General features: G+C 46.5%; 1 protein-coding gene across 1 annotated transcript; it reads right to left on the minus strand.

Moving 5' to 3' along the window:
• Positions 1-41: 41 nt before the first annotated feature.
• Positions 42-11,810, minus strand: mntb (MAX network transcriptional repressor b). Its single transcript, XM_026372055.2, has 6 exons — positions 11,472-11,810; positions 8,350-8,935; positions 8,225-8,266; positions 8,003-8,114; positions 3,622-3,814; positions 42-3,490 (listed from the first exon to the last, which is right to left on the minus strand). Exons 1-6 carry the CDS (start codon positions 11,542-11,544, stop codon positions 2,691-2,693), a joined length of 1,806 nt encoding a protein of 601 aa, XP_026227840.1. The 5' UTR covers positions 11,545-11,810; the 3' UTR covers positions 42-2,690.
• Between the last annotated feature and the right edge of the window lie 455 nt (positions 11,811-12,265).

Genomic DNA, 12,265 nt, shown 5'->3' on the forward strand with positions numbered 1-12,265 from the left:
AATCTCTATGGAATATAATTAAACACAGCACAAATATGTTGTAAATGTAATAAGATTTATTAAGAATCTTTATTATTTCATCAGCATAACTCTTCATCATTAATATGTTTTTATCCATTATCATCATCATTGTTATCTTAAACAGTGGACAGTTAGATCTAAAAGGCAGCCCAAAGTGTGCAGGCGATATAACTTAAAACTTTCTCCATAGGGAAAACATGTTTTTATATTCATATATAATATCAATGTAGCATGAGGTCCAAGATCCTGCCCACGTTATACAGTATTGTACATGGTCCCAAAAAAAAAACATAAACAAAAGAAACTAAATGGCAATCTACATGCAAAACAAAACCAAAAAGAAACAAGCACTTAAAAATGTAGGATACATACACTCATATGCCAAAACGTGCATACAATCACAAATTTACAAAACTTTCATACACTCACATACAAATATTACAAACCTCAAATTGAATATTAGACATTATTATATTATCAAGAAAAGAGCAACATCTTTTTTTTTGTCTTTCACGTTTCCACTCTATTATCTGAGTCCAACTCACAAAAGGAAAAACATAAAAACAAAAAAACAAGTAAGTAAATCTTTGTCTCTTCAATTCGCTAAATGTGTCCGTGTTACGCCAGAGTTGTCACAGTGTTCAGGAAAACTGAGTATAGGCACACACGATAGCACCCACACAGGCTCATACCATAAATCACCTCTGTGTAAAAAAATAAAAATAAACACATAACGCGCACACACACACTCAGACATGCACAGGCAAACTTTAACCAAAAATGAGCCATGCTACAGGTACAGTAGGATTAACTATAGTACAGAATATAAAACATACTGCATACAGTCACATATACAGACAAGAGAAACAGCAATAGGCGAGGAGCAAGACTGACTACATACACTGATGGAGATTTAATGTGTAGGCTGGCAAAAAGGCTGTGAAGCCATGAGTATGTGCACAATAACACACACGCACACACACAGACAAAAGACAAACACAAATTATTGTGGGCATCACGACACATTTCCTAATCTGAAATTAAAACCGATTTTTATCTACTGGAACAGAGGATTCAAGTTCTCGGTTTGATGCTGTTTGCAGTCAAAAAAAATAAATAAAAGACAGATTGAGGCCAAATTATTTGACACAAAACTTATATAAAAATAAATGCAAACGATCACTGGTTTTGTGCTATATCCAAACTTTTATAGACCTTTAAGTGTCAAATGTTTCTCCCCTGTTATTTCTATAACAAAAAACTTGACTCAGGGCCAAGATTCAAACCTTACAAATTTCCTTCAAGGTTAAGAGTGAACCTTTACACTCTCTACTTATTGTTTTCTGGATTTTAAAAGCCTGTGCACAAAGTTTGTGTGTGTGTGTGTGAGAGCAACATCGGTATGAGGTACAGGATGAGGCAGCAGAGGGAGCTGTTGCATTAGAGTGAACAGGATGAAAACCTGTATTGCCGTATAGCAACAAGAGGAAAGAGGTCACCGAGTGTGCTGAAAGCTGTTACCGCTGGCTGTGTGGGATGTCAACATCTAAAACTAAAATCACCACGCGAGCTCCATGCAGATTCTTATTCAGGATGCTGTGTGATTGTAGCGTAATAAAACCAACATGACTGCACATGCAAACGCTGCTGGAAGTTCTGGAATGATTCAGGATGGACTGAAAACAAAAAACAAACAGCAGGTAAAGGTCGTGTTTCTCTACACATGGCTCCACAAAGCAAGCCGTACACAGATGCTTCTGCATGTTTAGCAGACCAAACATTTCTTGTCCTCAATCTTTCTTTCACCCTCATCTCTGGAGTCGCGCTGCATTTGGAGTCACCTTCGAAAAACAGATCCATAAGAGGCAGTTTACACATCAGAACAGAAACTGCATACAAAGATGAGCAGCTTTTGTCTTTCTACCTCTGTCTTTAACTACAGACTTGTACTTATGCAAGGTGTTTTCAGCAGCGCATGCGTTTGGAGGAAGAAGAAGGGATTCATGGGAAAAGCAGTAGAAATGAGGAACTTTGCTGTAGTGTTCCCGATAAAACTGCATCAGTAAATGGAAACGCGTTAGCTCTACTTTGCTGGCTGCTTCACACTAGATCAAAACCCTGTGTAATTTATTCACATCAGTGAGACCACTGAGCTCCCTGCTCTCAAACGCATCAGTGACATTTTTCCTCCTGACATCATGATTAAATGAATACAAAACGGGCACATACTGTCTCAGCCTAACAACAAACGTCTCTCTCCTGTTTTCCCCCAGCAAGTGAATGAAGAGTTAAGGTACATCCTAGATGCCTGAGAGTGAACTGAGCTTATTATGTTAGTGCTTCTGGTTGTAAAGGAAGGAGAAAAGGAAGGAAGGAAGGAAGGAAGGAAAAACAGATTTCCTGTCTTTGCAGCAGAGACAAATGTCACAGTCTTATTTTCACAAACAATGGTCTGACCCATCGACTCTGCTTTACCATTCCTGTTCACAAACTAAGAGCTGTAACCAAAATATCTCTGGAGATATTCATCACATGTCGACCCAAAAACAGCCGATGTTGTTTTTGTTCATTTCCACGTGTCTGTTGATCATTGAGGAAAATTCATTCATGAGTCCTGAATCTTTCCCTCTTCCTCCGGTCGTCTGTCCCGTTAATTTTATTTAACTCTTTCAGGCCAGTTTGAGTGTGCTGACAGGGAAAGTTGGGACTGTAACCATGGTAACAGGATTGAGGACGGCAGCCTGTCCGACCAGCTGAGGATGGGGGGCCAGCACAGCTGTGGGTTTCCCCAGCGACGTGCCCCCCTGGCTCACCACTGACGCGCTGTTCACCTGGGCTCCATTAGTGTTAGCTTGAGGATTAGCCTGGACGTGCGGCAGGGTGTGATGGGTGAAGGTGTGGGTGATGTGGCCCACCATGGTGGGCTGGGAGACAGACACGCCCTGGGGGTAAAGAGTCGGGAGGTGGGATGGCAGGGTAGCCCCCAGGTGAGCCACCGGGTGGACGGTGATGTGTCCGATGGGCTGAGCGGCTATTGGCTGGTGAGTGGCGGCGGCAGCTGAAGCCGCTGTGATTGGCTGAGGGGTAGAGGAAGTGGGGCCAGGTGACGGGGCGATATGCGTTAGATGCTTGTGATTGGCTGGGAGGGTGTGACTGACAGCCTGGATGACCGACGGGTGAGAGACTGCAGCATGAGCGATGACAGTGGGCTGGACTTGTACGGCTGGGGGTGGCGGAGGGGGCTGACCCGGTGCCGGAGCTGGGGCAATAGCTTGAGGGGTAGGGGGAGCAGACGGGGAGGGTGTGGTCAGGACTCCAGCGATGGGCAAGGTGGTGTGCTGGATTGACAGGTGAGGGGTGAGGAGTGGCTGGGCTTGTAAAATGGGAGGTGCTGTCTTGGGGAGGGACGTGGGAGCAGGAGGAACAGTGACGTCCTCATCCACGTCCTGCTCAAAGTTGTCTTCTCCTTCTGTGGGCAAGAGACAAAACCATTAGTCGTCGTGGCGTGGGCGACATTTTAAGGTTTATTCGACTGAAATTCAGAAACGGTTCAGGATTTTTAAAGTGGGTCTTAAACAAAACTAAACCTCATCCTTGTACCTGAGGCGGTGGACGTAGAGGCCTGGTCGTCCTCCGGCTGGATGGTCTGTCGGAGGACTCTGTCGATCTCCATGACGTCCATGCACTGGCTGAGCTCGTTCTTCAGCTCAGCCAGCCGCTGCTGCGTAGAGATCTTCTCCCGGGCTAAACGCTCCATCTCGTGCTCGTACTCCTTCTCCTTGCGCTTCAGAGTCTTGTGGTGGAGACACAGACAGTGGAGCAGGTGAGGACTGAGCCAAATCTGTATTAAATTCAGCTGAAGCTGCATCTGAATAAAGAAGCCTATAAATCAATCTCTTCATGATCAATTCATCAGTAGAGCAACAATCACACCACACTCGGCCTCTGTTGTGCTGGAGTTTCTCTTTTTAACATAAAATACCTTCGCTCACTTCATTAGCTCTGATCAATAACTGCTTTGTTGCTTTCCTTTCTGTTAAAGCTCAACACTTCCTGCAGATATTTTCAGTAAAACCTCTGAGGGAAGCACAGGAAAATTCCCCCTGAAAGAAACAATGCAAATGGGAGCAGATTATAAAGAATCTTTTTGGACTTTTCGTTGTCCTTTCTGACCCCGGCCACTAACTGAGAATAGTCCTGATGGATGTGCTGTGAAGCAGGAATTAGTTTATGTTTCTTTCTCCCTGACACTGCCGTATTTCTCCCACAATGCTGAAACGCGATTTTCTCGGTGCTCTCCCAGTTTCATACACCAGCAGGAAGGCGTGCATGCCAGTGAGTGCGTGTTCACACTGTTTTTGTCTGCGTGCCTCCCATTTCCTGGATCATCTCATGCTTGTTTTTCATGAGCAGGGTCAGAGTGAGAGCGAAAGTCCCGCCGTCATCTGTTTCCACCAATCACAAATGTTCATCATCATCATTTCCAACAACTCTGATGTCACTGGATTAAAGTCAGATGTGACTGAAAGCTTTTAAACACTGGTTAAAGTAAAGCTGGTGACTAGTAAACTAGTAAAGCTGCATGTGCGTTTGCAGGTTTAAAAATGAAACGAGGAAGAAAAACACAGCAGGAGGCACATGAAGAATGGAAACTTTGCAGAATCATTTTAAATCAGGGAGCGCAGCGTTCCCACCACGACAGCTCTGTGACCCAGTTTCTGTGTAGGACGGCTGACGCCAAACAGTACGACAGGCTAAGAACATTAGCACAGATTACTAGCGAGGGTTGAGGGAGGGGAGAATGGGAGAAGAGGTGGGTGAAAGAAGGGCAGAAGAAGAGTTGGAAGAGATTATGTTGCCCTGAAATAAACACAACTAAGTTGCTCACAGCTGGTTAATTTCACATTAATAGAAATTAAATATTCAGCATTAAATTCTGCAAAAAAGAAACCAGAACAGTTGATTCTCCTTCTGATACAACACAAAAAAAGGAAATAAAGATGGAAATATTAGAGAAAGGACAGAAAATGAACATATGGGGACACATGATCCTACTACAGGACGTTCACTTCAGCGAGCAAAGCTGTTTAAAGGCGCGTGACTGGCTGCACACGCGACGCCTCCTTCCTCACCGCCACCTACCAGCCCAGACCAGATGACCTCTTCCATCTCATAACAGCTCGACGTCTCTCACCCGACACCCTCCCCTCCTTGCACCTTCACGCATGCAGCCTTCTCACATCATCTGCAGAAGCTTTAAGAGGTCATGTTGTGGAAATGACATCAAATCGGCTTTAGCGATTTATCATCACACATCTTGTAACATTTCCGAAAGTTGTGTCTTAACATCTGACAGAGTTGAATCATACTGGCGCTATCTTGACATCTTGCTGCTTCCTGTGATAAGTTTGTCTATGTTTATTTAAAAAGGCTTTGATGAAGGTGTGAAAAGGGCCAAGTAGAGATAAAAGTAGAGACTAAAGAGTAATGGTGACTTCTTGTCTTTCCTATAGGTTGTACTTGTTGAAGTGGTCTACAAATAAAAGTCTTAAAAGGTGGATCTGAGCAAAGGTGCAGTGATTTTTAATGTATGTTCATTAGACTCTGCTGCTCTTTCATTTTTTTACAGCATTCATAGTTTCTGTGTAGCTTGTTGTCACAGTTTCAGCTGGTGAAGTTTTATCAGACACATCAGACACTGTGGTATTTTATCACTCGTCATAATCACCTACAAAATAAGCTGATCGATGCTTAAAAAGATTAAAGTTATTTACATCTGATAATAATGTGTATGTTTATATTTATCCACAGCGATTAATAAGTGACTTAGGGTTCCAAGAATACAAAGATGAACTACCGACCCTCTTCATACTGCACTAGCATCTGGGCCCTGCTGCATATGCACACTCACTGAAAACCCTCCTCCTCCGAGCATGACACTACTGACACACAAAGATTTCATCGCTCCCACGGGTCACAGAGAAGCTACTTCTGTGCGCATGTGAATCCATCAAGGTCTTCCTACACAAACCCAGACACCAACCAGTCCTGCAGCAAATCACCAAGGAAACAGCTGCCACCCAAAACCGTTTCCTTGGCAACCTCATCCCAGAGGATTTGGCTGCTTGAGCAGCGGTTTGTAAAAAGAAAAAAAGAAAAACTTAAGGAGATATGTAATTGGTTGAAACACAGGGGTTATTACATATAAGGTGTGATGTGACTGGACGTTTGTTGATTGAATGCTTCTGATCACTCCCAACCCCCACCTCCTCTTCACTCCCTCGACATCTACTCCCCCATCCTTTGCTCCCTCAACACCCTCCCCCCGTTTTATCCCCAGCCTCCTCAGCTTCATCTATGCCTCCTTTATCCTCCTCTTTGAACAAATCCTCCCTAATAAAAAAAAGATGAGTGATGATTTTTTTTGGACACATGATCTGGAAGCAAACGCTCAAAGTGACGACCCATCATCCACATCAACAAAAAGACCAGTATAACCAGAACTGGACTGGTTTAGTCTTGACATCACACACACACTGACTACACTACTGCGGCCACCTGCCGCCTGTTGCTATGGTTATCAAGGGTTCCTGAAGGCAAGAGACAGCGAGGCGACGCAGGACGAGACGGACAGAGATGAAGAGAAAGCAGAGGCAGGCGGAGGTTAAAACACAAAGACGATCTGCAACTATTCCTCTATTATAACCATGGAAACACGAATGTGCTGCTGCGTTAGCGCACCCTGTCACCGTCTCCCCCACCCCCTCCCCCTGCAGTCTAGAGGTGCAGAGAGTGGGTGAGGTACGTCATCAGGATTGAGCTAGCCATGTGCTCAGACCTCACATGGCAAAGGGGGAGGGGAGTGACTGAGGTTTGCAGGTTTATGTGAGGAGATGTAGCAAAGAGGACAGAGAAGGTGGGAAGGTGGATGCTCGACTACAAAAAAAAACAACTACTGAACCAAAGATGACAATTTCTTTCTGGGAATTACATTTGAGAAACAGGTGGTCAGAAAATTACACGTTGACTGCATCAGTTTTTCCTTTAGAAGGGAAGCAGCAACGTGGTCAGTTGATGGTTTAGTTTCATCTATAAAAGAATAAAGTGAAAAATGCTCTTGATGTCTTCCCACTGTCCCAAAATCCAAACATAACCAATTAAAATTATTTTAAAAACTACAGAAAAGCTGCTAATCCTCACGTTTGAGAAGCTGTATCTGTGAATATTTAACATTTTTGCATGAAAAATTATTAAATCTGTTATTTGTTAGTTGCAAATTAACTTTTCTGCTGGTATTTCTTTATTTTCTCTGCAGCTCTGTGTAGCTCTGCATTACCCAAACCCATCATCTGCTGTCAAAGTCTGAATCTAATCACTCTGTGCTGTGCTCCCTTAAGGCCCAAGATCTTGGAAGATCTCATGGCCTAATTTAGCTCCTTCCACCGACTCCCCACTGCACACTCCATTGAAGCTTCCACAAAAAAGGAACCACTGTTTCCAGCTCGAGGCTGCAACTCATTTCTGCCAACAGAAGTCCTGCTGCGTCTTCTTTTTAGGCTGCAAACGCACCTCTCCAGGCCTTACGCTCCCCTCCCCCACAACAACCTTAGCCCAGATATAATGTTAGCTCATGTTACAAATCTCTCCACTGAAATCTTACTCCTTCTTTTCAAATTATAAATTTGGTGGAAAACAGGCTCCTTTTCTATTTCATACTCCACGATGCTACATGACAACAGGAAGTAGTTACACAACATTTCCACCTTCAAATGCAAACTAATGTTCTCAAGAAAAGCAGACTCGGGTAAACATGTTGTTATGGGTCATTGTTTGATGGATACCATATCACAGTCACAAGATACTGAGCAGCACAAAACCGTCATTGTACCAACCACACTGAGCCTGTGCTCAGTTCGAGACTGAGATGAATGAGACCAGCACATAAAGGCGTACCGTTTGCTCGACAGGCTGAGGAACGTACCTGTATGTAACGCAAGGCGCTGCGGAGAACGCTGAGGTTGGACGTTTTCTTCTCGTCAACATTTGGAACGTTCTTCTTCAGAGTCTCAAAACACTCTTTGAGGTGCGCTCGCCTGAAGGGAAAACGGTCACAGACTTGGAGTCACACTTTTCATATTCACAAGTTTTAATAGTGTAAAAAGTTATTTCTACTACAGCAGCAGTTCACAGTACTGTGACTGACCTGTTCTTCTCCAGTTTGTTATGCACCTCTCTGGTCCCCGCTCTGGAAACAAAGACAAACGATCAAATACTAACAAAAACCCACCGACGCTCATCAATTAACTTGACAAACACACGTAAACTGACCCTCCAGGTCTCCTCTTCCCCTCCATCCCCCTCATGTCCTCCATCGTCACTCCATTCGGCCGCGGCTGAGAAGTTGGTGGAGCTTGATGGGGAACCAGTGCATGTTGAGAGCCGGAGCCATTAGTGCTGATAGATGTTGGGTACTGAATCTGAACCTGAGGCTGTGGTATGCTGGGCTTCACATCAACCGGCTGCGGGCTAGCCTCGACTTTGATCTGGGGGGTGCACAACAGGTGACGCGAGGACGACTGCTGGTGTTGCTGCTGCTGCGGGAGGGAGGAAACGTTCTTGGCTGAAGCGGAGCTGTTGAGCGACGTCGCCGCCGCGGCGATCTGCGTCGTAAGCGGAACGGTGGGGACCGACGGTGTCGCGGTGACCACTGGGACCATTGGGATGACAGCGATGGGGACCTGTTGAGGTGGGAGAGACAGAGGCGGAGGGGCAGGAGGGTGGTGCGGCTGTTGACGGTGAGCGTCATCTCCCCAGGTGATGTGGTTGACTCTGACTGGCTGAGACGTCACAAGTTCCAGACACTTTGACTCCGTCTCCCTCCTGATGAGCTCCTTCTCTTCGCGCTCCTCTTCTTCTGCAAGAAATTAATTAACCAGGTGAATAAACAAATAACACAGAAAGTCGTGTAACAGTGTGTAAAAGCTCAAATCAGCTACAGACGGAGAAAGTTACAGCTACAAATCCAAACCTGTCAAATAAAATGTTTCGTACATGAGTACATTTTTACTCTCTACTCAAAAAGAGGGATCCCCCTCCCAGGACAGACAGATATACAGGAGACATTGTGTGCAACTGTGCACAGAAAGACAAACCCAGTCTGCAGTACAGAGATGATGAATTTGTGGTTTAGAGTAGTGTCAAATCTTCTGGTGTGTTCATTATTTATAAATATAATATAATATATCACTTTGAGTTGAAGGAGCCGAAAATGTAAAAACAAAACTGAGAATCTGCACAAAGAGGAAACTGCAGGTATCACTAAAAATTGTCTGGACAGAGGATGTGAGTGGATGTAGGGGGAGACAGGAGGGGGATCTTAGCCGTTTCATTGTTGTGAAACACGTGCACACAAACACATGCAATGAATGATGTCATCTGGGAATCAGACAGTGGAGAGAGAAACTGTGTCTGCATCCGTTTCCTGAGTGAAGAGAACCCCCCTCTGTCTGCCATACTGTTGGACCAGTCCAGCAGTGAGCATGCTTCTACCCCTGGCCTACGTCAGGTCCGTCTGAACAGCATCAGTGGACTGTTGTCAAGGGACTGTTGGCACCGTGACGACACATTACAAAGCGGTTGTGTCCAAAAAAACAAAACTGAAATAAATCAGACATGGGACAAAATGTTCCCACGCTGAGACACACACTTAACGATACGAGAGACTAGTTGGTGCACAGCACGCCGAGGCGGTCAGACTCAAAGCAGTGCGGAAAGCCCTCGGTTGCCACGGAAACAGCAACATTAGACACAGAGGATCCCAGGGATTCCTCAAACCTGCACAACACGCAGCCGCATCATCCACCAGCAGCACCACGACTCTCTTATCGCTCCAAATCTGCCGTCATGCGTTTATTCTAGTTTCATTCATTTTATCCAGGTGATGTTTTTTATCTGATTTATCTGGAAAGATGAAGAAGTGACGACACAATGACGCTGCAGCTCTGGTGATATCATGACTTTGCAGATGCAAAACAGGAAACACTGCACAAGTAAGAGGTGAGAAATCCACAAGGAGGCCGGGTGACTGTTGAGGATGTGTGCTGGAAGCTGCTTCAATAATCCTGCCCCTCCACCCTGGAAGAGGAATCCCTCCTCCGTCCTGATCCGACTTGAAGGTCTAGAACAGAGCTGTTGTGCAGACTTTAAATCTGCTGGAGGTGAATTCACGATTTGTGGTAAAACAGCTGTTCCAGCTCTAATCATGTCCAGATTATGATGAGCCCCAGTTTTAAGGAGGCGCCTGCAACACTGGACTCAACATGTGTGTGTGTGGGGGGGGGCAGAAGTAAAGTGGCGTCTGACGTGCGAGCTGAGAGCGTGCACACGCACACGCACACACACGCCCTGCTCTAGTTTGTCAAGTGCACGCAAACATAAATTACATAACTTCTGCATTGAGAGAGGCTGGGCGGGCGGGGAGGGAGGTTTGCCCTACTTACCCCCCCCCCAACACCACCCTCTCCCTCCCTGACCCGCCACTGTCAGGAGGGTGAATGAGAAGGGTGTGCGTGCGTGCGTGCGTGCGTGTGGTGTGTGGAGGAGGGGGCAATGTGCACGTGGTTGATGTGGGAGGATCCTAGCACGCGGTAGGGCAAGTATGCGGGGGAGGGGGAGGGTTGATGTGTCTGACACGTCATCAGAGGAGAGGAACACAAAAAGCCCCCCCACCCGCCCCCCAACACACACACACACACACACACACACACACACACACACACACTCCGTCATCATCATGTCCTCCGACAAATAAAAAATTTATTTAATTCAATTAAAGTAGAAACACAAACGATTATTTCTACACGCTCGCGCCCCGGGAGGAGGTGAGCGCGTGAGGGCCCGCCCCGGTGTTGTGTTATGTAAAGAGCAGCCTCCGCCCTGCCGGCGCGCGACGGGCACTAAGTGGAGCTGATCCACTGGACCCGAACAGAACCGGGTCCGGAGCGCCTCCACGGACGCGCCTCGCGGCCCGTTGCGCACGTCCGGAGCGGTTCCGTTGTTCAGTGGTTCTTCATGAACTGACCGCGGGTACTGACAGGAACTCCTCACACACACACACACACACACACACACACACACACACGCGCGCACACACACACACACACACACACCGTGAGCGCGCAAAGTCGCTCTGTAAAACCACTTTCCGCGTTTTGAGGGTTCGGTTCGTGCGTCATTGACCCGCAGAGACTTTGGAGCCACTTCGGTGCGTCTCTGGCTCCGAACCGGGCCGATGAACACACTGCAGACGCTCACAGGCTGACAATGCAAACCCAGGGCGCTCGTAGTAACTGGATCCAGTCCCACAGTCCCCCTCCAGGAAGGCGGCTCACGGTGCCGTCTGAGTTCTACCCGGAGGCTCGGCCCGACGCGCCAGTGCGCCGTTCACTTACCACGTGTGGTCTGTTGTTGCTGGGCTTGCCATTCCAGATATCTGGCCGCCTCCAGGAGCGTGTCGATGCTCATTGCGCGTAATGTTTAAGCCTCTCAGCAGGCGACCCGGTAGCCCGGGACGGAAGGAGCAGAAAGACCGAGGACTGGGGCAGTGTCCCGCTGGGAAGCTCCGTGTGCACGGCTCGCACCTGCAGGCCCGAGGTTTCCGTCCCCGGTGTGAGACCCGAACGCAGACCGACGGCGTCTAATCCAGCCGAGCGCACAGTCGATCCTCGCATACGTAAAAATAGGATTTCAACAAGATGGCGATGCGAGCACGGGAATACACACAACAAGGCGAGTCGTGTTCTCGTTAAGACCCGCCCCCCCCAGACTCCTGCCCCGCCCGGTTACTACGGTCTGCGGCAAAACCGGGAGTCCGGATCAAGCGCTGAGCGTCTGCGCGCAGTCCGAGCTGCTGTCATTCACAAGTACACACAATACTCAAGTAAAAGGAGATAAAATACTCTGTACACGCTACTGAGAGTACGAGTACTCCTCTAACAATACAAAGAGGATAAGCAGTAATAAATGTGAAAATATAATGAAAATATTTGAACAAACTCATTTAAGGAGAATTTATAGTAGAAGTCTTAAAAGCTACTAGTAGCAAAAAACTTACTTTAAGTAGTAGAAGTACTCCAGTAAGATACTGATATAATCTAAAAATATTATGGTAATAATAATTTAATTACCATGTTTATTAGCAGCAGTACAAATACGACACAGCAGTCAGAAGATTGAATTTAACTCA

The sequence above is a fragment of the Anabas testudineus genome, chromosome 14 (genome assembly GCF_900324465.2).
Source record: "Anabas testudineus chromosome 14, fAnaTes1.2, whole genome shotgun sequence".
In the NCBI taxonomy this organism is placed as follows: Eukaryota; Metazoa; Chordata; class Actinopteri; order Anabantiformes; family Anabantidae; genus Anabas; species Anabas testudineus.

What these genes read in the sequence shown, in the direction of transcription:
- mntb (XM_026372055.2), bottom strand. Translation starts at nt 11,544, where the DNA reads ATGAGCATCGACACGCTCCTGGAGGCGGCCAGATATCTGGAATGGCAA. An exon ending in GCAACAACAGACCACACGTG is followed by an intron (nt 8,936 to 11,471) that starts GTAAGTGAACGG and finishes AATTTCTTGCAG; the next exon opens with AAGAAGAGGAGCGCGAAGAG. An exon ending in CTCTACGTCCACCGCCTCAG is followed by an intron (nt 3,491 to 3,621) that starts GTACAAGGATGA and finishes TCTTGCCCACAG; the next exon opens with AAGGAGAAGACAACTTTGAG.